Here is a 26,213-nt window from a genome sequence, read left to right on the forward strand (position 1 = left end):
ACGGTCCACTGCCCTGCCTGTATAGTTGCATGTATGTTTAGGTATTGTAGTAGTGAGAAACGTACATTATTATATTAAACTTACATACTCTTTCTTCTGACCAATGTACTTAATGTAAGTCGCTTTGGATAAAAGCATCTTCTAAATTTCCTAAATGTAATTGTGGTTTTATGTAAATATGTTGTTGTCTGTTATTGTGACAAGAGCGCTCTGTAAAGAAATAACAAAGTTATTCGTATTTGTATTATTATCATTCAATAGCCTCCAGAGTGCTCCTGAGTAAGGGCGCTCTCCTCCCTGTCTCCCCCAGGTTCGGCCGCCACCCGGTGCTCATCATATCGGTGCTGTTCATGCTGGTGTTCGGGCTGACGGTGGCCTTCTCCGTCAATGTCCCCATGTTCAGCACCCTGCGCTTCTTTGAGGGCTTCTGCCTGGCGGGGATCACCCTGTCTCTCTTCGTACTGAGTAAGTCCTTCCTTCCTTCCTTCCTTCCTTCCTTCCTTCCTTCCTTCCTTCCTTCCTTCCTTCCCTTGTCCCCTGCCACCTTTCTCTCGGTGAGCCTGCTGCAGTCAGGTATGCCTCTTGATGGGTTTTATGCCTTTTGCGGTTGTTGAGTTTATACAATTATTCATGTAAGGATTTAAGAAGTATCCCAACACCCACTTTACCGTATTTGTGAAGTGGGTGTTGTCGAGTCTTTTAAAATGGATAACACGTGACCTCTTTCGTTTTCTACCTCGTAGTGAAATCCATTTCGGGACCTTTTCGGGACCAGTGATAGTTTGGGACCAGAATAGGTTTATGTGTGTGCACGTATGTGTATTTCCGTGTGTGTGTGTGTGTGTGTGTGTGTGTGTGTGTGTGTGTGTGTGTGTGTGTGTGTGTGTGTGTGTGTGTGTGTGTGTGTGTGTGTGTGTGTGTGTGTGTGTGTGTGTGTGTGTGCACACGTGTGTGAGTGTTATCCTTCAGCTTGTCCCCTGCTCCCCCGATTCGTGACCCTCATTACAGTGGGGGACACCTGATCACACAGTGGCCCCTGTGATATAACTGTCTGCCAGTGAGAGCAGCACAGCCTCAGAGCAGGCTCTCACCTGCTGGGGAACAATCGTGTTGAGACCACATCAATTTCTTTTCTTTTTTTTTTTTTTACTGGTTTCAATCCATCTTGATATGTCCAGCGCTACTACTTATTACGACGACTCTCATCTACTTTACCCTTGAAACGATCTCAGGTTAAATTTTGTTTGAGTGTAACAGTATTTATGAGAGTGTTCCCATCCTCCTAGTGAATGAATGGGCTGGTAAAGAGGGAACGAGGTCTCTCTCTTTCTCTCTCTCTCTTTCTCCTGTCTCTCTCTCTCGTCTGTTTGTCTCTCTCGTCTGTGTGTCTCTCTCTCATCTGTGTGTGTCTCTCTCTCTCTCTCTCTCTCTTTTTCTGTCTCTGTCTCTCTCTCTGTCTCTCACCCCTGTCTCTCTCCCCTGTCTCTCTCTCTCTCCTGTGTGTGTGTGTGTCTCTCCCTCTCTGTGTCTCTTTCTCTGTGTCTCGTTCTCTCTCTCTCTTTCTCTCTCTCTGTCTCTGTCTCCTGTCTCTCTCTCTCTCTCTCCTGTGTGTGTCTCCCTCTCTGTGTCTCTTTCTCTGTGTGTCTCTCTCTCTCTCTCTCTCTCTCTCTCTCTCTCTCTCTCTCTCTCTCTCTCTCTCTCTCTCTCTCTCTCTCTCTCTCTCTCTCTCTCTCTCTCTCTCTCTCTCTCTTGGGGAGAAGAGCACATACTTTTTGATGGCCTCCTGATAATTGGCCTTGCACTCGAAGCTGTAGCGTGGTCAAACGATCCCTAAAAGCCTCGCTGGCTGCGCTAACTGTCCGGGAGAGGGGGGACCAAGGGGCAAAAATATGTGTAGAGTGAGGGGGGGTGGTCCTCTGTGTCCTTGTCACTCTAATTTACTCCACATGGTATACCTTGACATGCTCCGCTGCGCTCCTGAAATAGCAACTCTCGGATCTCTCGGGACAAGGTGGAGAGGGAGAGAGAGGGAGAGGCAGCGAGAGGGAGAGGGAGAGGCAGAGGGAGAAGCAGGGATAAAAAGAGAGAGAGAGGGAGAGGCAGGGAGACAGAGTGAGAGTTGGAGGGGCAGGGAGAAAGAGGGGGGGGGGAGAGAGAGAGACAGAGGGGCTGCAGGAGGCTGCATGTCTAATTGGGCAAGTTTGGTCCAAATCCTGAGGACCTGTCTCACCCATTCAAATACACCATTAACCTCCATTTAATCCCCATCAGAAGAGCGATTACAGTTCAATAGCTTCTCTCTCGCTCCGTCGTCAGGGTTTAATGGTACGGCCGCCCGGTTGGTGAATCGGTTAAAGCAAAAAGGCAAATGCGGAATTGCTTTTGTTAGATGCTATTCATTTCCTGCCCATGTGACCGGTAGAAAACAAACGGGCAAAGTTAAACTGTAAAATGAACACTGTGCTCTGGAAGCAGCCAGGTGCCAGAGGAAAAACTAGCTTGCAAAATGTAGCAGTTGAGAAAGAAAAGGAAAGAATTTGAATGACTGTTCTCTTGGGGGGCCGAGTGTCTATACTCTATAGTCAGCTTTATCTTTAGTTCCAGGAAAGGCCAATTATTCTGGTCCATAACTCTAGGAGGAGGTTGATACACAAACATGCACGTGTTTGCACATGCGCACACACATGTGCAAGCATCCGCACGCATGTGTGCACAAGCACACAGGTTTTATTGATTATTTATGCCATCATTCAGTGGGCGTTCTCTGGTCTTCACTCCCAGTTCTTGGGAGGGGTAAGGCGATCTCCTCTCCTTGCTCCTTTTAATTCTGGTATTTGGGTTTTTACTACAATTGTCTCCAAGTTGATGATGGTGCAGAGTAAACACTGCTTTAAGGGGTGCCACTCTAAATACCCCGTAGTGCCACCATGGCCCACGCACACGTACACACAATGTCTCTCTGCACATTCAGATAATAAGAATGGGGCAAAAAGATAAGAAATCATATATTCTTGAGTTCCCATGTCTTATGACGGCTACAATAAGGTAAATCGGTGAGCAATAAAACATTCTAAATCCCGACTCTTAGTCCCGATCTGTTCTTAGCCCTTATTCCTACACGCCTTTGTTTCTTATCGTTTTGAGCATTGTAGCATCAGTAATCATTGTTACATTTTCACATAGAGCCGGCTCAACGGGTTCGTAATAAACGTACATTGTATTGGGTTGCTGGGGGTTGATTTATATGTGTTTATGGTAACAGCCATACCTTCCTCCCCTCCCCTCTGTCTCTCTCGGTATTAATACATCTCTCACCCTGCTGGGGCTAAGTGAATGTTACTACACACTATATATTGTAGCAATGTGCTACACTATATATTATAGCAATGGGCTACGCTGTATATTATTCAACAAGAGAGAACAATGTATTACCCCTTTTATGTTTATTTACTTTTGTGTGTTTGGCTGTTGAGAGTTAGTATTTTGTGCGGTGTTTTTATGAGGCAACCTGAATAGTTGGGAACACCATGTACTTGGACAGACACTCTCCTCTTGGCGAGCGGTTCTTAGGGTTCCGGCCTCTAGAACGTGGGACTCCTCTCAGCGCTCGCATCAACGTGCGGCTTAGTTACCGGACTCCAAGGGGCTTTTCCAAATCAGCCGTGTTCCCAAAACAAGGATGCGCTCATGCGACGTTTAACATTTTACAACCACAAAAGCTCTGGGTTTTGTTTCAGCGGTCACGCATCATCTCTCACTGCAACCGGGAACAGCAATGTGTCCTTGGGCAAGGCACCTTACCCGAGGGCAGTGGTCTGTTTATACACGTTTGTAAGTTTGTGCTAAGGATGAGAGAATAAGTTGGATGACTCGAATGTAAACACCATGGGGATTAACGCGGGTGCTTCCCTCCTGCTGTGGGACATTGAATACTTAACACCACTGGAAGACTTTGTGGCTAACTTTGATTACAGCTGCCCTGAATGGAACATGTTTGAGCATATGTAGGAATTGACGTCAGCAACGTTTTTACATAGCGAGGGCCATTTACCATATTCTTTCCATGTCATTACCCCTTTGCTCTCTGAAGTCTAGTCATTTGTATACAAGCCTCAAGGGACGGTGATGATATCATATTGCTGTTTCACCCTCCGACTCTCATACATTGTCAATTCAAATTGGATAAACTGTCAATAGAATTTGGCGACACAAAAGGCAGTACAATCCATTTTGAGTTCCCACTCACCTGAATGGTAGGACTGGAAATGGCCAATAGCTAAATCACTGGCTATCCAATCTTCTCACTAGATTGGAGTCATCTGTAAACATCTTTGTTGCATTGCTTGGGGACAGAGATGCTGCTGTGATGGGTAAAGGCTACTCTAAAGCCTCTTGGATTGGGATCTCGCCCACTCGCAATGACTCATATGGCCGGTGAAAGGCTCACCGCGAATGTATGATGGATTTGCAGCTCAGCCTAGCAGGTGGGACGAGAAACTTATTCATAGAAAATAGATATATATTTGTAGGTCGTTGCTCTACCCCATTCATTTACAGTAGGTCATTGCTGCTATGCGGCTAAAATGCTTGACACTATGCATCATCTCCCAAAAATACAAGTAGCCCAAAGGGTAAATAAACTCGGTATAGCAAACAAGGCACGACAATGGCCATTTTATGACATGCTGTTGCTATTTACACTGCTATTAGTGGGATCGCAATCAGTGTGTTAGCATAGTTTTCTCCAAGGCTATAACATAAGGCCAGGCTTATAACATATCCAACCCAGGGAGCTGCTGTAAGCTAGTACAATTCTCGTCTGTAAAAAGAAGTGTGTGTGGACAGACAGACAGACACACGCAAAGACACTATGACACACACAGACAGACAGACAGACACTATGACTGACACACACAGACACTATGACTGACACACACAGACACTAGGACTGACACACACACACTATGACTGACACATACTTTACACAACATAAATGAACACGCACATAAATGAACACGCACATGACAAATGCAGTCAACCCACTGTTTGGCTGAGTCATGCTCGCATGCTCCGCTGGCTGTTTGTTTGTGAACATTGTAATTATCCGTTTGAGCCACGCACGGTGAATGTGTTGGCTCTCCAGGTTTTCCGTCTACACTCACACCTGAGTAGTTTTGGGGGCTAAATTAAATATTGATTTAAATTTTTTGAAATGTGTTAATTAAATACTGTTTAAAAAACATTTACCATTTCAGAATTAGGCCTTCTATCCATAAGGTGGAAATCATCTCAGCTGACATATTTACTGTGGAACGAAGATGAAAATGTTTTCGTTGGGGAAGGCAACGAAAACATGGAAGGCAAATATACACTTATTGGAAGATCGATGGAAATGCATCATTTTCGGTTTAGTTATGTTCCATTAGTGCTGGATTACAAGAGGCTTGTCTATACTTGCTGTGTGTGCATCATGTGCCCTGTGGGGAGGGTGAGAGAGGGAGGGTGTGAGAGAGAGGGAGAGAGGGTGAGAGGGAGAGAGAGAGAGAGGTGTGTTTTTGAAATCCTGTAACAAATCGTCACAATAGCAGAAAACAACTGCAATGACCTTTGACACACTTTGGCGGTGTCTCATTAGCTGTACACATGTTATCCTGCGTTCGAGTGTTTCAACTGGGATTTAATGAAAAGTATCCATGCATCAATGAAATGTATGCTATGTAGAATACGTAATTCATCAAAACTTTCCGTGCAGTCCGTAGAGCTTATAATTGTTTCTTACGGCGAACATTAAGAAGGAACGTAAATATCACACAAGTTGGTTGACTTGGGCAACAAAGTTGATTAGGTTTGAGTGTGACATACACACTCCATAGTGACACACCTTCCATATTGTGTTATTACTACAATAACTACAAGGGACTAACTCTTATTTATTCAGCAGCTTATCGACTACCATTTTATACTCCAAACCCATGATGTGGACGGTCGTCCTTCCAGAACCTGTTATCTGATATTTCATATTGGTCCCCACACCCAGGCCGGTTCAGCTGCATGGGGACTGTGTGGTTAGTGGGAACTCCCTTTGTACACAGAGAGCTCTTAGCCAAGCACTTTTGGTTAAGAAGAGGAGACTGCAGTCTATTCTATATTGACTTAATTGTCAAAACAACCGGGTCAAGTCGTCTTCCATCCATCCTCCTACTTGTCAGACATTTTTACAGAAAGGCTTATTTCAATGTCAAGAGAAAGTTATGTAGTATTCCATTCACTTTTCCCTTGAAATGGAAATACAGATTTCGAAACCGAATGTGCCCGCATTTGTCCGGCTGCAGTATTGGGCCAGGCTAGGCTAAACTGAGCTAATTTAGTTTAAACTAGGCTAGGCTAGTTTACGCTAGGCTAGGCTAGTTTGAGCTGGGCTAAACTAGGCTAGTTCGAATCTGCTCCACTCTATGATGGGCCCATTTCCGTTTCCTAACAAGGTTCCATCTCTCTGCTGTACCCTCTTATCATCAGCATTAATCTCTATGATCCGTGATGAGTGCCTGGGGATGTCCCTGACAGAGTGCAAGAGGTTGTTTGTGTGTGTCTGTGCGTGTGTGTGTGTGTGTGTGTGTGTGGGGGGGGGGGGTGTATGTGTGAATGGATTCCCTTCCTGTCGGCGACGGATTCCTATACTGTCTGACGGTCTTGAGTAATGTTTGCGAGCTGGCTCGTCTGTTCAGCTGTCGGCGTATGAATTGATTTTTGGCTTTCTCTCTCTGATGGAAAGCTCTCAATCTGAGCTCTTTGACATGATTAGCATTGTTCTGGATATTGTCACGGTCTCGACAGTTCTCATTCCCCCCCCCCCCCCACCACATTAATATGTCTTCCTGGGGACAGCAGGCTCAACCAGTCTGACACCACTGCAGAGATAACTGCGCTGCAATCCAAAGCACCTCAGGGGAAAAATGACTCCCACACACACAGACTTTACAAGAAGCAGGCAACCAAGATAGACAGGCGGGGAGGAGGGGGGTTGAGGGTTCTCGTTCTGCCGATAAACACTGAGCCTCCTACGATTTGCTGGTCTCTCATCAACTACTTGATGTCATTTAACACGCTGAATAACCAATCTCCCCCCTGGTACTTAAAAGGACAGGAGTGGGTTGACATTGACCCTGTTGTTGGGAGCAGCAATGCTCAGCACAGTGTCCCTGTGATACTTAATCAACTGAGTCCATGTCTCCTTGCTCTACCCTTCTCCTAATCTTTCCTTTGTCCCTTTCGTCTCCAGATAAGTAGGCTAAGGTGCACTTCACGCCTCTGATTGTTTTTCCTCATAAGAACAGTCAGGGTTAAAGTTCCCCATTTTCTTTCTCTATATTTTTGTAGCAGTGTATGTGCTCTTGTCCACTCAGCATGTCTCGTAGCCTATTCGGATATGTATAGTTATATTCCCACTAAGAATAGTCTTGCTCTACAATTCCCGAAATGCAGCTGGTTTCTTGAATAAACCAATCCGCACGTTCTGGGCTGCCACACATGGAGGAAACGCGTTAACTGAGAGATAAATATTGTGTGACATAATCCCTGCGCTATCTGAGTCCACAAATACCTGGGTGAAGTCCAACGAGTGGCACAATCATGGAAGGCTTCCACACTTTGTCTTTTGTGAATGCCACCACAGGGGAATGAATGCTTTGTTTGAGGCCCCGTTTTTGCTGAACAATGGCTTGGGCTCATTGTTTGGTTTGATAATATACTTCAGATACTATAGTTTGGAATCAAACCCGTTGTTAGCCATTCATGAATCGGTCGTTGTGTTCCAATGGTCAGGCGTGCATGTGATACAGCTGTTTAGTGTTGTTTGTGTTTTGCTAATCTTTGACAGCATTACCTTCCTAGTGGCAGCTGTAAATGTATGAATAGCTTAGCCTTTGAACCCGTGTAGATCAAAAGGGCTTCACCCCCGACACACCGCCACTGCTGGAGATTAGGCCTTGAATGATCAATGATGACCTCATATGTCATATGTCATGGCATCGGCAAACAGACTACATTCATACACTCTTTCCCCCGGGTCTTGACAGCCAACAACAACCTCACCAAACAGCTTATTCCTACAGAAAGAACAAAACTCAAGAGAACACCACTACTACAGAAAGAACACCACAAATACAGAAAGAACACCAAAACAACAGAAAGAACGCCACCCAGGTTGTTATTGACTGAAACCAAGGGCTGGTACTTCGGCCATATGTGCTCTCAGCAAGTATTTCGCAGTAATTATATTAAATATCCCGTCGCAACGTGAAAACTTAGTCAGCCGGAATGTGACCCACAAACCCAGTGGCCGGGCTCAGGCGGTGACATCATGGTGGTAATGCGACCATGCGGAGCTCATGTGACCAGCGAAGGTCGTGGCATTAGCCGGCGGCTTGCAGGAAACGGTCTTACAGCGTGCCCCTGGCGATCAAGCCGGTTGTATCGCTTTGATAACAATGGGGCTCGTTGACTGAGTGTCGTGCGCTCCACACAGGGCCAGTGTACTGGCAGCCGCTTGTGTACCAGAAGGCGTGAATCACACACTTGGTTTTTCCGTTTTGTACAAGTCAGCAAACCCCCCGCTCAGCCTCTCTTTGGTGAATTAGGCCGCTTTTAGGAATTGGCTAGTGGTTTATTGAGCGGTGCGTTTTTGTGACATTGTGTTTTTTGGCAACTTGTTGTTTCTCCTTCTGTGGGTTCCCCTTCCAGAGGCGGTGTTCTTGGTAGACGGTGTCTGATGATCAGCTCCTTGTGTTGTAGCATCAGCTGAGCCGGAGCTGTCTGGGGGGGGGGGGGGGGGGGGGGGTCAGACTGTGTCAGCAGCAAGGCCCAGAACCATAGTGCTGATTCAGGGATGTGTTTAGGATTTAGGTCAGCCCCGGTAAGGCGCTCACAAGGCCTCTAGTCCTTCTACAGGAACCCAGGAGCCTCTTGCTTTGTGGCTCCATCTACAGTCTCCATGTGGAGCCCCTGGTTTGTCTTTTGCTCTTTTTATTTTAAGGACCGTCACAATTCAGTACCAAAGTTGAAGTGTATTTTCAAAGGTGTGTGTGTGTGTGTGTGTGTGTCTGTGTGTGTGTCTCAGCTGTTACCCTCTTCCCCTGACTAAAGGGCCCACACTGTGCGGGTGCAATGCATTGACCTGTTCCCTTCACACCGCACTGGAGATTCCGCGCACATGACGCAGAACCAATGGAGGGAGGAAGGGAAGAAGAGGAAATGTCGGAAAACTTGGCAGGCTTTCCGTGTCCAGTGAACCATCTATTTCCTCCCTGGTTCAGAGAGAGAGCGAGACTTGGGGTTAGTTGGTTCAAACCCCTTTCTGGTTCTGCGAGTGAGAGGGTATTGGGATTAGTTGGTTCAAACCCCTCCCTTTTTCTGAGAGAGAGAGAGAGAGTGAGAGTGACAGAGAGTATTGGGGTTAGTTGCCTCAAACCCCTCCCTGATTTGGGGAGGGAGAGAGGGTGTTGGGGTTAGTTGGTTCAAACCCCTCCCTGACTTGGAGAGAGAGAGAGAGTGGTGGGGTTACTTGGTTCAAACACCACCCTTGCTCATGATTCTTGGGATTAGTTGGTTCAAACCCCTCCCTGGTTCTAAGAGAGAGACAGTATCGGGGCTAGTTGGTTCAGATCCCTCCCTGACTCGGAGAGTGAGAGTCAGACTTGGGGTCAGTTGGTTCAAACCCCTCCCTGGTTCTAAAAGAAAGAGTATTTGGGCTCGTTGGTTCAAACCCCTCCCTGACTAGGGTTAGGAGATAGAGTGATACTTGGGGTGAGTTGGTTTAAACCCCTCCCCGCTCGAGGAGATGTCTTGGGGTTAGTTGGTTCAAACCCCTCTCTGACTTGTAGAGAGAGAGTCTTGGGGTTAGTTGGTTCAAACCCCTCCCGGGCTCTGAGAGAGAGTCTCGGGGTGAGTTGGTTCAGACCCAGCAGACCGTGAGCCCGCTGCCCTGCTCTACACTCATTGGCTTTGTCGTTCCAGCTGCGACAGTGTCTGTGAACAGAGACCATTATTCATGTCCGGGCCGTTCACAGAGTTCGGTGGTGGGGGGGGGGGGGGGGGGGGGGAGGTGGGGGTGGTCTGTTGGTCAGGGTGTGTAAAAGGGGGGGGTTGCTAATTAAAATTCCTGCCCTTTTTCTCTCTCTGAAATGAAGTGGCCTCGAGGCAGCGACTGTATTACTCAGGACTATCACCTTGAAACCCATGTCCCCCCCCCCCATCTGTTGACAGTCCATGCTGGCGAGAAAAAAAGGAAAGAATACAGGAGTGGCTGTTGTTGTGGTGGTGTGGGGGTCGGAGGCAGGCGGACGGTGGACGGCTGTGTTACGGGGGCCGGTCGCATGTGTGCTGCGCCGCGGTGATTGGGATGTCCACTCCGTGTGCTACGGGGCTCTCCTGCTCGGGTCTTAAGGGCCGGCCTGTCTCTGGTTGCTGCCCGCCCGCCGCGGCGGCCTGCATGCTAATGAGCCGGGCTAGCATGAATCGCTGCCATTCTGAGCCAGTGAAAGAATGAAGCACAAGGAAGCCCTTTTCTTGTCCGCTGCCGCGGTTAGTCCACTGACTCGCTGCACAGAATACCAACTGTGTAGGCTTCCTGGTATTATTACCCCCGTTGGCCTTTTGCTTGGTTTTGGTTGTCGTGTGTGTGTGTGTGTGTGTGTGTGTGTGTGTGTGTGTGTGGTATGTATGTGGGGTTGGTTTGCTTGCATTGGGTTTTACTTTTCTATTGTGTGTGTAACTCAATTTTATGCTGCAGCTTTAATTGATCCTATAGTACTAATATTGTCATCGCACTTGGTTTGATTTGATCATGAATTAGTCGCACATTAGCTTGAGAGTATCTCTGGACACGATTAGCTGTCACAGTCCGCACTCAGCAGCCATAATGTTTTGTCTCGCTTAATTATCCACGCCACTTTCTATACGCTTCCTCTAATCTGACCTTTTACCAAATGACATTCAACTGCTTCAAATAGAAACATGCAGAAGTTGATGAGAAATTACCCTACTTCCAGACTTCTACCTGATCTGATCCGTTGTGTCGTTGGTTTTGGACAGAGAATACATTTCTTTGAAGAGTGGGATGAAATGTGAGGAGGTCAGCAGTCCAGAATAATAAAGTTGCAGTGAATCTAACACAGAATCTCTTGGTGGATGTTTCCATGAAGCTAATATGACACCTCATGGTTGCTGCTGCAGCAAGTCAAAGACATGCTCTTTATTTACCTCGATTAGTTCTGCTAAAGCAACGTTATGTTGCAACGTCACGTAGTCTATAGAAGTACGTCTCGCCATGGCAAAGTGAAATGCAATACAAACGGTACAATAAGACTTATCCACTATTTTAAACAATTGTGTTTAAAATAAGACTCAAACACAATTGTCTCTTACAAACCTTTTCTCAACATTACAGATGTGATTTCATCGTCATACTAATATTTTTATGTAATCGAAAACATATAATTGCATAAATCCTCATTCCTTTGTTCTTTCTCGCCCCCACTTGTTCCCTCTGTCTCTCTCTGTGTCTCTCTCTGTCTCTGTCTCTCTATCTCTCTGTCTCTGTCTCTCTCTCTGTCTCTGTCTCTCTATCGCTCTCTCTCTGTCTCTCTCTGTCTCTGTCTCTCTCTCTCTCTTTCTCTCTATTTCTCTGTCTCTGTCTCTCTCTCTCTGTCTCTCTATCTCTCTCTATCTCTGTCTCTCTATCTCTCTCTGTGTCTCTCTCTATCCCTCTCTCTCTGTCTCTCTCTATCACTCTGTCTCTCTCTCTCTGTCTCTCTCTCTGTCTCTCCCTCTGTGTCTCTCTCTATCTCTATCTCTCTCTCTCTCTCTCTGTCTCTCTATCTCTCTCTCTCTATCTCTCTCTCTGTCTCTCTATCTCTCTCACTCTGTCTCTCTATCTCTCTCTCTGTCTCTCTATCTCTCTCACTCTGTCTCTCTATCTCTCTCTCTGTCTCTCTATCTCTCTCACTCTGTCTCTCTATCTCCCTCTCTCTGTCTCTCTATCTCTCTCTCTCTATCGCTCTCTATCTCTCTCTCTGTCTCTCTGTCTCTCTCTATCAGGACTGGAGCTATGTCTACCCGACTGGCGCTTCTCCATGACCATGGTGGCCAGCTTCGTGGTGCTGGGGGGCCAGCTCCTGATGCCCGGGGTGGCGTACCTCTGTCGGGACTGGCAGGTCCTCCAGGCGGTCATCATCTGCCCCCTCCTGCTAATGCTGTCCTACATATGGTAAGGATGGAGGGGCCGCCCCTGACATCTGCTGCACTTTGCCACAGATGCTAGGCTCAATTACAGCCATTATGGGGCCGAAGGCTAAGAGCTCTAGTAGGTTTGTAATTCAATTCTTGAAAAGGCTTCAAAGGGCGGTGGCGGCTTCATGTTTTGCTTCTAGTCGAGGTTGACCCTGGAAAGTCTTTGGTTTGGTTAGGTCTGTTTTGTTACACGATAATAATTAATACAAATAGCAAATATGTCTGTAGCCCCCCCCTCTAACACCCCAGTCTGTGGTGTTACAGGGGGGGCCCTGTGGTATGTAGTGGAACGGAACAATTTAGCTCATTTCAATTCTAGTTTTTTGGGGGGGGGGGGGGGGCAGTCACACAGCTGTCCTGCCTCTGTCGGCCCACCTGCACAACAAAGGGTTCCCCAATCCCTACATAGATACGCCCATGACCCACTGGGAAAGAACTACCCCACCCATAGCTCTCGAAAACAGTATCACTGATAGAATCCTGCCTCAGAGAATAGGTGAGAGAATAGACAACATAATATGTATTGGCATATTTATGTGATTAATTAATTTTTTAAGGGGTAGAGGTTAGTGTGGAAAATAGGGTGATTCCCTGATTCAAATCCGAAAGGTTCTGGGTTTGATGTCAACAGCCTAGCTTTAGCTTTTTCCTACAGAAACAAGATCACTCCCAGCTCAGTAATGACATGCATCTCAATTCCCCGTGACACACTCTGGACTAAAAGTGTCTTCTAATTAACTAAATGGTAGAAGTGAATGGTACTAAACAGTAATACCAGGGACTCCTGTGGATGGAGGGAAAGGAGACGTTTGCCTTGATGTTGGCTGGTCTGTGATGATGAAAGTGTGTGTGTGTCTCCTCTGCAGGATCTTCCCAGAGTCTCTGCGGTGGCTGCTGGCCACGCAGCAGTACTCTCGCTCCAAGTGGATTATGGGACATATTATCAAGAAGAACCAGGTGAACACGGAGCTGGACACGGAGCAGGTGCTTCAAGGTAGGACCAAATCACGCGAGGAAGGAGATTGTTTGAGGATTTGAATTTTGTGCTACACATTGGAATTCCTTGTGTGCTCTTGTCGTCTGTGTGTTTTTGTTCTCTTTTTTTTTTCCACCTCAGCTCCAAAAGTCTGTGTGCCGTGTTGGGGCCTGATATTTCGTTCCTTAACTGTGTTTGTGTGGGTGTGTGTCAGAGAGAGAAAGAGAGAGAGAGAGATTGAGGTAGAGAGAGGAGGGAGTCTACTTTTAAAATAAGGCAGATTAACTTGGGAACATCCATTCCCTTGTTGATAATCATAGTAACAGGCCACTCCTGAGGTGGTGGAGTGAGGTAAACACACCCTACAGCCCTCAGGGGGACTGGGGGGGGGCTTCGATAATGTCATTATTACCAGGAGATGGCACAGACTCCATATGGACACGCGTCGGCCATTTTGGTTCAACATATAACATTTTATGTAGCGCATTATGTAATTATAGTTCAAGCTGTGTTACCTCCCACACAGTACTGTACTACACTTCCCACCTCTCGGACAAAGCCATCGCCCAGTTATTAATAGGAAGCGTTCGATATTCTTCTTCAGGCCAAGTGCAAAATAAGTAAATCAAAGTGGGGAGAGCCATTTAAAATGAGCTAAAACCCTCTATTCTTAAGCACACAGTCTTCTTTCTTTGCTTAGTTGGCATTTAGGGCCGGTACCGCTGGCTCTGGCTATTAATTTGACTCTCCCTGCTTATACAGCCTGCAGTCCCAAAGCCTTATGGAGCTGCATGCTCATTTTAATCAGTGAATGAGGAAGATGACATGAAAGATAGCCTGAAATATTAAACATGGCTGTAGTCTTGAGACACTGTCCCGAACACAGCTGTTGGCTGCTTTAAAGTGGAGTTAAGAGGGATTGGGATGATTTCAGAGAACAAGCCCGCTCCCTTGAATTCTGTAGGCTGTTAAGGAGTCCCCTTTCGAGGACGTATCTAAAGCCAGACATCTCTGGGCTCTGAGTGCGAGGTGTGGAGTGCAACGGGCGGCCACGCAACGCACAACGAGGAGGCCGGTTGTCGTGGCAACAGACCTCCCGTTCCTCCCCATTCGTCTCGGCATCCAACATGATGCGAGGGCTGCTGGCGTTTTATGCATCACCTGCAGTGATGAGCCCTCGCCGCCGAACCACTCGTTCTCCTCGAAATGATCTTCTGTCATTTATAAACATCGAAGCCCCCACCTGTTTCACATGACAGACGGACAACCAAAAAGAACACGGGATCAAAAGTGCTTACACGATGATTCATCCAAAGATTGACAACGTGTCTCGTCTGCACCGGCTCCGTCGACAGGGGATTTAAACATTCAGTATGGCTGTGTTCCTTTTTCCAATACTGTCGCTGACCCCTACCCTTCTGTTCCCCGTGTCCTTCTCATGGCAGAACTCCAGGGAGCCCTGCAGAAGAAACCCAAGAAGACCTGCATCGTGAAGATGGTGGGCACCAGGAACCTGTGGAAGAACATCGTGGTGCTCTGCGTGAATTCGTGAGTGTGTTTTTGGTCTATGGGTCCCAGGGGCCAAACGAAAGTCATGCTTATCTGTGACCGTATGTGTTTTGGCTGTATTTGATTTGTGAGGACACGGTGGAAAAGTGTGTGTGTGTGTGTGTGTGTGTGTGTGTGTGTGTGTGTGTGATGGTTAAAGTGATGCCAGTTAGACACACCTTTCTGCAGAGTCCAGACGCTACTATAGAGAGGAGAGGTCGATCCACCATTGATCGATGGTGCCCGCCAGCGCTTTTATCCAGCGGGCTTTCTGTCTATATATTTTCTGTTTCCCATTGATGATGCTTCTATATGCTTCGGTTCTCTCCTGCCCTTCTCCTCACCTCTCTACCCCCCTCTCTCCCGCTCTCCTTTGGGCTCTCCCCCCCCTCTTCTCCTCACTTCTCTCGTCCCCCTCTCTCCTCTCCTCGTCCTTGCCTCTCCTCATCTCTCCTCTGCTCTCTCCTGTCATCTCCTTTTGTCTTCTGTCCTTCTCTCCTCTCTCCTGTCATCTCCTCTCCTCCCCTCTCCTCGCCCTTGCCTCTCCTCTCCTCTCTCCTTTCATCTCCTATACTCTCCTGTCCTCGTCTCCTCCTCTCTTTCGATAAACCGCGGCCACAGTTTGGACGATGTGGGCCTCGTCGCATGGTGTCCCTGGCTCTCTAAACTCACTATGAATTTTACATGAGCTTATGAAACCGTAGATAACCACGAGGGCTGTGTGTGTGTTGTTCATTTTCCATGGCTGTATCTATGTGACTGTACGCCCGTCTGTGGTTAGGAGAGAGGGAGAGGGAGGGAGGAAGGGGGAGGGAGCCAGGGTGAGAGAGAGGAGGTAACTCTTTTCCTTCATCCGCCCACTCCGCCGCACGTTTTATCTTCCGTCCTCCTTCGCTGAGATATCCCTCCTGTGATCGTGTTTATCTCTGCCTATCTGTCCCCCTTTAGTGTCATCTCTTCCTCCTCCCTGCGTCACTGTTAGTCTCTCTGTCTTCATGTCTCTCCCCAACCCGCCCATAATAAACTCTGCTTCCACTGCCTCTTTAATGATCTCCGTCCTGTTCACTGTAGATACAGGGATCGTTATAATACAGTACCTGATAATATAGTACTATACACACACACACATACAGTCTGTCTGGGTCCCAACCTTAATGACCTGACCTCCCTGCACATGTCGCTGACGTCTATTCATTCCTACTCCTATCAATGTTATTTATTATTGATTTTGTTTCTAAATCTGGATGTGCGTCTATGTTGTGGACTAATGAAATGGGATATATGTGACTGAAGTGCATTTTAATTAGTTTTCTGGCCGCTTGTGTTGTGCATGGTGGTGGTAATTGAAGGGTCTGTGTGTGTGGGGGGGGTAAATGAATGTGCCTCAAGACTGGGAATGTTGTGAAAGGAAACGATGACCTATACATCATATTTATTTGTTTATATATGGATACATGGCGGGAGAGAGAGAGAGAGAGATAAATTGTACAGGGTTTGATGCCACGTAATGGCCAGCAGAACGAAGTGAGACAGCGCAGTGGGTTGAACAACCGACACGAAGCCTCTGCAAACGGGGTCGGGGATCGACTCCTGGGTCGTCACCGGGCCCACCGCCCACACGCTCTGCCCACAATCGGTGGGTAGCGCCACAGATCTCTCTCCTATCCCTCATCCGTGACTCCTCTCTCTCTCTCTCTCTCTCTCGCCCACCCGCCCCCACCTCCACCCGCAGGCTGACGGGCTACGGAATACACCACTGCTTCGCCCGCAGCATGATGGACCACGAGGCGCACGAAACCACCATGTTCCACAACTTCTACGCCGACTACTACACCATGGCGGGCATCGCGGTGGCGTCCTGCATGGCGCTGTGTCCGGCCGTGGGGCTGATGGGCCGGCGCGGCGGCCTGCTCATGTTCATGATCATCACGGCGCTGGCGTCGCTGCTGCAGCTTGGCCTGCTGAACCGTCAGTACCGCGCTCTGCGCTCTCGTTTTGGGGCTTTTTATGAAGGATTGATATGCGGCGTTGGACGGCACCTACCCACACACACCCGACACATCTGCCCACTAACACCCCCCCCACACAAATGATAACAATAATAGTGATATTAGAAATGAAAGCTGTAGCTTCTTTGTGGTCAAAGACACCGTTGCAGGATTGATAAGACATGCAGAACAGGAGCTTCAACTAAGAAAGCAAACAATCTCTACAAAGTTATGACATTTAACAGCGTACAACTTAAGGGATAGAGTGCACCCACACATTTCGTTGTGATTTTGTATTACGAGTTTAACCTACAATTTGGAAAAAATGCGTGTGTCAATTTTGTTCAAACTATACAGTTTAAAATAATACCAAGTGCCGACAAGTGAAATAAATCCATCCGTCCATGACTCAATCCACCCAGATATTATTCCCTTTTTAAAAGGTTTTGATCTGGGGAGGAAAAGGCGATTGGAACAAAAAGCATAACATCCATATCTATGTTCATTTCATATTGCGGAAATACATTCATAAAACAGTCATAATTTCCCATCGCAGGGATATCCGTGAGGGAAGACACTAAAAACGTTGTTCCAGTTCTGCACGAGTCAGGTTTTAATCCCTAACTTGGGTCAACACATAAAGGTTATGGTCCATGTGTTTCCTTTGGGGTAGATCGAGTATTAACACTGCATGTTGACAGGATTGTTCAACGTGTTTATGTGTGTGTTGTGTTGTAATATAATGTTTTGTTTGTTTTTCCATGTCACCTCCTTGTCAGTTATTGACCTAGTTAGTGATCACGGACATGCATTGTGGATCTTGTAGTAAATTTGATTGAATATATTAATTAATGCACTGTGAGATTAATGTATTATTTTCTCCTTTTTTCTTCTAGTGCTGGGAAAATACAGTGTTCAACTAAATATAGGTATGGTCACCTTTGTACTATTATTTATGCATCTCTATTCTGTATTTGACGCCATAATGTTACTTTTAGAGAGAGCATACTTTTTAAGACATCACACACACACACACACACACATGCACAGGGAGATTCATTACCCACAGACAGACGGTGACTGATTACTAATTATGAATGACGCTAATTTCCTATTGCGTTCTTTTGTTCTTGCATAGTTAGATAAAGTAGTCCTGTCCCACGTTGCATGAGGAGTATCCAAACCCTGAGCAGACAAAAGCCCATCCCTAATTAAGTCCCAGGCGTCATTACAGTCGACCCTTGCACACACTTCCTTCTTTTGTTTGTTATGCGGTTTCCGGAGAGAAAGCAGGAAGTGCTCTCTAACCCCTGCTGGGGGTGTCCTGCCCCTCCCTCCTCCCTGGCCCGTTCTCTGTTTGTATATATCACTCTATCCCCTCTCTTCTCCTTCCTTCCTAATCCCTCCTTTGGGCAGCCAAATGAAGCCTTGTTGCTGTCTTCCCACACTGAGGATTAGCGATTAGAAAGCTGATCACAGACACAAGTGTCTTGTGATCCTCTATGCCTACCCGGGCACCTCTCCCGGTCTCATCCTGATGGACATGTTTAAACGAGAGCTGGGTCGGTTAAAATGAGCTGATCAAAATCTGTTGTCTGTCGGGCTGTGCTCCGATCCTACAGCCAAACACGTAGTTTACGAGAAATAAACACACGGTACACGTTAGCAGTTTCCAGACAACGTTTTGTTTTGGTAAAGCCAAATGTGTCTTGTGGCCCAAGATACTTTTATCTTTAGAGCATCTTCATGAAGTAAAGACTGAAACGTCTTGCATATGTGATGTTGTTTTATATGTGAGATGTTAGACCGAGGTCCGCACTCCCACTCCCGTAAAGATCCCACTTAATAAAGTACCCAGGGCTCTCATCACAGAATAGGTGTGCTAGCTCCGGTGTGCTGGCCAAATTCTCAACCCGACTCTTGTACCAACATGGCCCTCTAATCATTCCCTGGTCTCTGATTGGCTGGTTTCATCATTCCACCTCTCCACTGTGACAGCCAGTGTGTCTCACACACACACACACACACACACACACACACACACACACACACACACACACACACACACACTAAAGTGCTTTGGTATGTTCCTCCTAGCATCCCCTGTGTAGGTTCACGTGTGCAGGTTTGAAATATAGCTGGAGCAGAATACAAAAATAACCCTCTTGAGATAATGAATGCAGGCGATTCCCACACGGCTGTTCATTATTCAATTGTGTTCACAGTTGGAAACTGGAAATAAAACAATTTGTATTCCTGTGTGTGTGTGTGTGTGTGTGGTTCCTGCTCGGTTTGCAGTGCGCTCCGAATCGCTGAATAGGAACTTCTCCATTGCCTTTTCCATCATCGGCATGTTCTCGTCCCACGCAGTCAGCAACCTGAGCATCTTTTTTTGTGCTGAGATCACCCCCACCGTCATCAGGTAATCCCAGCACACACTCGGAACGTACCATCCCGGGGGGGGGGAGAGTGGCGGGGGGGAACAATGGCTGGATTGTTTTACAGAATTGTGTCTTTGTTCAATATAATCTTGGTTCAGACGTTTTGGTTTCGTCGTGGTGTCCGCTGATAATTCATGGGGAAATATGCACAGTGTGCTTTTAAATGCAAGGTTGCACTGACCTTCTAGAGATTATACGGTAACTAGGTTGTTCCATTTTTTTGTGAATATTATCTTGTTTGAGATGTTTCTGTTTTTTGGCTTTCTTCGCTGATAATGCAATGAACAGATATACACGGTACATACACTGTATACTCATTGTCTCATGATACGGGCATGCTCATAATGCATGGGTGCACTGACTCCTTCATTATTGCGTATGCGTGGGGCACCGCTGCTTCCCCCTATTGCTACGCAACCGATAAAAGTGATGCTTGTTGGAAAGCTGACAACTTCTAAGACGCGAACCGCCTCAGACAAGTCGAACGGGCTGATGTAATTCTATCAGCATGTCTTCCACAAATTCCCCCTCTCCTTCTTGAGGATCTATGACCCGGCATGTTATGTAAGTTTGGAAGCCCCCTGCTGGTTAGAAGTAGCCACTGCGGTTGTGATTAATCCGACTGCAAAGGAAGGAGGAGGATTATATAGCGCTGCAGCACTCTCTACTGCTGCAGGACAAAATGGCAGTGATTTGTTTCAGCGTTCAAACAAATCCAGAGCATTCCCCCTGAACAATGAGCTGGTTTCTGCCTTTGTTCAATCGCTTCCACTTCTTTTCATAGTGTGTGTATCCCAGCAACCCCTTCATGTCAAACATGAGAGCATAACCTTCCAGCCGCATGTCAGGCCCTTGTAACCACCTTGTATTTCCCCACTCCTAGGGGCGGAGGCGTGGGCCTGGTCCTGGCCAGCGCAGGCTTCGGCATGCTCACCGCGCCGATCATGGAGCTCCACAACCAGAAGGGCTACTTCCTCCACCACATCATCTTCGCCTGCTGCACCCTCATCTGCATCATCTGCATCCTGCTGCTGCCCGAGACGCGCTACCAGCCCCTCCCCGAGACGCTGGCCGACGGCGACTGCTACACGCGCCAGCCCCTGCTGCCCCCCAGGAAACCCGGGGAACAGCACCACCTGCTGGGCCAAGCCCAGGGCAGCAGGGACTACATCCGGGTGCACGACACGCCGCCGCCGCACAAGGCGCCCGCCACCGTGGTCTCCACCCTGGACTCCACCGCCTCGTCGGCCGTGGACCTGACGGCGCCGTCCGTCATCAACCTGGTCGCCATGGAGGTGCACCTGGGCAAGGCGGACGGCAAGGACCCCAATGGCCGTTCCTACTGCTCCCTGCCCATGACGCCGCTGGCCTCCTCGCTGGACAAAGAGAGCGCCGTGCGCCCCAGCAAGGAGCACCCGTTGTCTTCCACGCCCAGAAACCCCTGCGTCACCGACCCCCTGCTGTCCGGCGCCGAAGACCCCGGGGACGCCGTCAAGCCGTCGGACATCACGGTCATCACCCAGCTGAACGGCAAGGGGGACCCCTCACACGGCCCCCGGGGCGGGTCGCCCCCCGTCCCCGTCCTGAAGCCCGGTCCCCCGTCGCCCCTCCCGGGCGACTGCAGCCCCCCGCCCCCCGCTGCTGCCCGGCCCCGGCTCGGCTCCCCGTTAGGGCCCCCTGCCGCTCAGGTCCGAGGGCCCCCAGCCCCTCTACACCCTAGCCCCCCGCTGCTAACAGAGGCCGGCCCCGAAGGCGCCACCGGCCCCGCTCCGCCGATGCCTGACCGTCGTTCTCCTCCTCGCTCTGCCTCTCCCCCAGCTCCTGCTGCCTCTCCTTCTCCTCCCCCTTCCCCTACTCCTGCTCCCTCCTCGCCCCCCCCCCATGAGGCCATGGTACCCGGTGCCGCAGGTCCACAACCCGCGAAGGGCCCCACCGACCCCCCCGTCGAGGTAGATCCCCTACCGGCGGAGGAACCCTCCCTCCCCCCTGCACCCGCACCAATCACCCTCCCTCCTCCTCCCACCTCCTCCTCCCCCCTCCCAACGAGAGACTCCCCCACTACGCCGCCTCCAATAGACTCTGTCCAACCCCCGCCTTTGGACTCTGCTCCTCCTTCTCCTCCTCCTCCTCCTCCTCCTCCTCCTTCTCCTCCTCCTTCTCCTCCTCCTTCTTATATGGAGGCCATTCATGATGGAGCTCCTCCCCTCTCCCCTCCTCCTCCTCCTCTTACCTGCACGCCCCCCTCCCCGCCTCCCTCTCCACCCATCGAGGCACACACCGCCCCGCCAGCGGACACCCCCGCCCCCCCTCCCTCCGACCCCACCGCCCCCGTTCCGTCGCCATCGGTGATCCTCCCCATCACGGACATCGTCCACGCGTCGCCTCCGGAGCCGGCCGACGTCGCGACTGTTACGTGCCAGGGGCCCACGGGGCCCTCGCCGGGGCTCCTGCCAGACCCTCAAAGCGTGGACCCGGCCGTAGCCGAGACGGCAGAACCGCCTTCCACGGTGGAGGAGATGAAGAAGGAGAAGGAGGTGCAGGAGGAGAAGGGGGAGGAGCCTGTCTCCCAAATTGAATGCACTGTCTCCTCCCCTATAGACTCGGGGGCCCTCCCCCTTAGGGACTCTGGCAGCACAGAGAGCAACACCTTGAACGGGGAGCTGTCGTCGTGAGGTTTCCCATGATGCAGTGTTCCAAAACAGGAAGAATGTTCACTTCCTGTTTTCGGTTGGAAGAGAATGTCGGGACAGGAAGTAGGGGGGTGAAGGGGGGGTGGGTGGGGGTAGTGGAAACAGTCAGAGAGCGACTCAGTGGGGCGCGAGGCGAGGTAAGGTGTTCACCGCACTGCTGGGGGCTACAGGCCGCCCAACGAAGACTTCCGGAGAAGCCCGGTACCGGAGTCGGTAAACAGGCGGTGCACTTTTGTTACTCTTCACCCTCACGGCATTCAGCCAGTGAACGGGGACGACGCAAGTGGGGTTGCAGTTGCTGAGAGGCTGTGCAGTGATCGTGACGGTAAACGTTTTGCAATGCTGATATCACCAGCCCATGAACTACATGAAAATCAATGAGAATCACTGTCTGTCGTTTTAAAGACTTGGAGGAGAAAAAAAAACTGGATACTGCTGCGTAGGGGTATCTGGTGGGATTGTGATTAACCACTTCCCCCCCCCCCCCCCCCCCCACACACACACCCCACAAAAAAATATGAAGAAAATCACTGGTACTTTTGTTCTAATGACGTGTCCACTCAGCATATTTGTGTAAAATTGTCGGGGCTGCATTGAGGGATAAAAGGAAAAAAAATGAAATGTTAATGTAAATGTTACGATATTTTTGTCCTGATAAAACTAAACAAATGCTCCGAATTGGACATTTAACAACAAAAAAACAAACACCAAACGCTAATCTGACCAAATAAAAAAAAATCGACTGTGCCAATCAATAAGTATAAGAAGATGTTATTATGAATTACAAAATCCTGAATGTAATTGTACTCTTTGTTGTGGAGGACACTGTTGGGCAACGAGAAAGGCCCACAACAGACCTCTTTGTTCTCCAAGATCCAGAGAGAACTTTGTATTTTGACACAATGAAGACTTCCTAGGTAACGCAAAATGAGAATAACGGTTTGAAAGGGTGAGCTTGGAGGGCTTTTAGTTTGTTTTTTTTGCAATCGCTCCAGTTAATAAATCGTCTGGAAGGCAAATCTTATTTTTTATTTTTTTTATTCAAAAAAATATATTGTTGTGAGCAAATGCATACTTAGGTGTTGTGCTTGATTCAATTCTTTGGAGCATAATCTCCCGTGGTGTGTGCCATTATTGTACAAAGCTATGAGGCATTCAGACTATGTTTGTGTGGATGTTTAGTGGCACCTTATGCTTTGCACATGGGGACAAAGCATGATTGAAAAAAGTAAAAGTCAACAAAATCAACGTAAAAACAGCAACCTTAAATATGATGAAAATAACAAAACATTGTTCAATGGACCATCAGTGAAAATACAGTTTATGCCATTACAACAAATCGATACATTATCTCCCCCCCCCCCCCCAGTCACAATTTCATTTTAGTTTTTTCACTTCCATAAGCTGCAACACCATTGGTCTGTTTGTGATCCTCAAAGTTTGAAACAAAAGCCTAGTCCATTGCTTGAAATGAAAACATAATACTATTAACATTTTTGCATCAAAAAGGCTCAAGTACACTGAGATGATTGGATAGTTCACCCATGTATATTGTCGGGTTCATTTCAGAACACATGTGGACAGCATTACACTTAATTCTTATCCACGTCGGATGCATTGAGGCGATTGTAACTCTTACCTAGCCAACTAGATATGATTGTAGCTAGACCACCGTTTACAGCGTTCCTCGTCATAGTAAACACTATTTGTACTGTACGATTCTAGAGCCAAATGAACGATGTCTTGTCATTTCCAATGTGATAAACCCAGTCTTTTACAGTAACATTGTATTGCAAGTCATTTATCTTTTTGGGGGTGGAGGGGTGAGGGGGGATCAAGTAATCGCTGAGCATCTATGTCCCAAGTTAGAAGAGAAAGCTGCTCAGTTTACGTTCCTGCTTCTAACTTCTTTGCTGTCGTGTGTCTGTAAGTAACCAAGGAGAAACTCTTCACACTGATGTGTCAGGTGGTGTGTGTGTGTGCGTGTGTGCGTGTGTGTGTGTGTGTGTGTGTGTCTGGGGGGGGGGGGGGAGGGGTTGCTCGTATATATACCTTACTATGATATGAACTGACTCAGCCTACCTGGTACCTATTGTCATTGTTTTGTCCTATGATAGACATCCACACATACAGCTGGACTATATGGTGTATGTCATTTTGATTTAGATTGGAAAATACGATCATAACACTTTTGAGAGATCCATGTAGAAACGAATGCCGTTGCCATGCGTTAAAGCACAAAAATTGTATCTATACTTTGGCTTGCCTTAAAAGCTGAAGAAATGGGGGGGGTGAGGTTTTGAAAGAATCACATTCTGCGTAGATATTTTTCTTCACGTACATTGATACCTTGGCACTGGATTCCCTTTTTAATTAGAATATAGTTTTTTTTCACAGCCATTATTAAAAAGAAACTACTGAAGGAACAATAGGCACGTCTTAGAAGTCATCTTTGCATTGCAGAAGCCCAGCCAATAATACAATCATTGAAACCTGATCACCTGTATGGATTACGGTTGCCAACGTGTGTACTTATTTTGTAAGTACCCAACAAGAACGTAAGAAAAGACGATGGAAACGTTGCTAAACCCACTAAACGACGTGTCACTCTACTGTATGTTTAAGTACAAATTACCTTTTTTGACTGTTAACAAGAAAAGATTGATCGTAAATGTCTTCAACATGGAAAGCAAGAATCTCAACTGCATAAACCCCAAATGAAGACATTACTTTTGCTTCTAAGATCTTGCTTCTGGCTCAAAATCTCTATTGTATGGAGATTATAATGAATGTAGAAAAAACAAAAAAATACATGGATTGTACCAATACACTTTCTGATTTATTTAATTTGAATGTTTTATTTGTTTTAACATTAATAATGCACTTGTACATAAGCCATATGTTGTTCAAATAAACCACTATTTATTGATCAACCATGGATTTCCGTGTGTCAAGACCCTTTGTCTTCAGAATCAGAATACACTTACACTTGTTAGAGTAGACGGAAAAGTACAAAGCTAACAAAGAAAAGATACAAATAAAGTAACATAGAAATGTATAAAGCTATTTACAAAGTATGTGTTTCAATGGTTTTATCACTTTTAAATGAAGAGGGGTACCGGTACATAGAGTATACCATCAGTCAAAACCAATCAAATCCTCTATTTAATAAGGTAGAGCCGCATTATGAAATGCCATGATTACGGCTCGCTGTAATACGTTAATAATAAGCAAGTTATCAAGGCTGACATGTGGGAGCTCTCTTTCCGATGAGGATGTTCCTGTCTCCCTCCTGGAGCATGGGGCCTTAGACTGCAGTGCTGGCTGACAGCTGAAGTGTGTTAGGCCCTGGCCTGCTATAGCTGCTGATGACTGCTATCACTGCTGATAGCAGCTCCTGGTGATGGCTGCTGCAGGGGGTGGTGCTGGGAGGCAGGTAGCTGTCTGTCGCCATGGCAGTGTCCCACCCACGGTGGGTGGGCATCGGTGCTGCAGTTGACCGTGCAACACAACAGTCCACCTAAATGGCTTTGATGGGCTCTCCTATATACACAGGACACAGGTAGTTGCTGTACACCAGCAGATGTTAGCAGGTTGGGCGGGGGTCCAAGTGCTCACATGTCAGTGCTTGCTTCCCAAGTTTGTGTTTTGACGCATGGTTAATCGAGCGGTGATTACCATTTGTGCGCAGGTGTGAGGCCTCACCCAGTGCCAGAGATCAAATCTGCATGTTGGACTGGGTGAGGCTGCTTGAACTTGAATCACCTGTGCACACGCACTCCACTCAGATTAACATTTATTAAAATGCAATGCAACATAATGTAGTAATGCATAATACTACCACAAATATTCCACAATAAGCACCGTAAAAAAACATTTTGATTTAAGAGGTTGTTTTGGATGGGATTCCAAAAAATAATCAGCATAAAATGAAAGACTTTGAGCTGTATGCCCCTGCCTCAAAGATTGAAAGAAATGCCCAATCAAATCTTGTGTGATGGTGAGGATCCACCTAAAACGATAAAGAGGTTAATCAGTGTATGATTGCCTAGTTACTGGATATGGAATCTAACAAAGTGTGTGTTTTGCTGTTCGTTATAGCCCCACCCTACCCCCATTGACTGAGCTCTATGTCAGTTTCTGTTGATAACAAATCTCATGCGGCTAGAGAAAACGGTTATGACTTTGAATTAGTTGGAAACAGACGGTATTTAGAAAATGAAGCCATATTTTTTTATAATCTAGGTTGGAGTCTACAAAATTGTTAGATGAAATGTAACTGTTT

The 26,213-nt window shown here is 47.5% G+C and overlaps 1 protein-coding gene across 1 annotated transcript in view; it reads left to right on the plus strand.

The window, feature by feature from the left end:
• LOC307085408 (solute carrier family 22 member 23-like) overlaps nt 1–24,866 on the plus strand; it is a 32,481-nt gene extending 7,615 nt beyond the window's left edge. Inside the window, exons 3-10 of the mRNA XM_079750191.1 lie at nt 311–465; nt 12,094–12,262; nt 13,152–13,279; nt 14,707–14,809; nt 16,542–16,777; nt 17,694–17,726; nt 19,096–19,219; nt 20,122–24,866. Of these exons, the coding sequence (XP_079606317.1) occupies nt 311–465; nt 12,094–12,262; nt 13,152–13,279; nt 14,707–14,809; nt 16,542–16,777; nt 17,694–17,726; nt 19,096–19,219; nt 20,122–21,910 (2,737 nt within the window). The 3' untranslated portion in view covers nt 21,911–24,866. The remainder of the gene's footprint in view (nt 1–310; nt 466–12,093; nt 12,263–13,151; nt 13,280–14,706; nt 14,810–16,541; nt 16,778–17,693; nt 17,727–19,095; nt 19,220–20,121) is intronic.
• The last annotated feature ends 1,347 nt before the right edge of the window (nt 24,867–26,213 follow it).

The sequence above is a fragment of the Pollachius pollachius genome (assembly GCF_949987615.1).
Source record: "Pollachius pollachius genome assembly, chromosome: 14".
Taxonomy (NCBI): domain Eukaryota; kingdom Metazoa; phylum Chordata; class Actinopteri; order Gadiformes; family Gadidae; genus Pollachius; species Pollachius pollachius.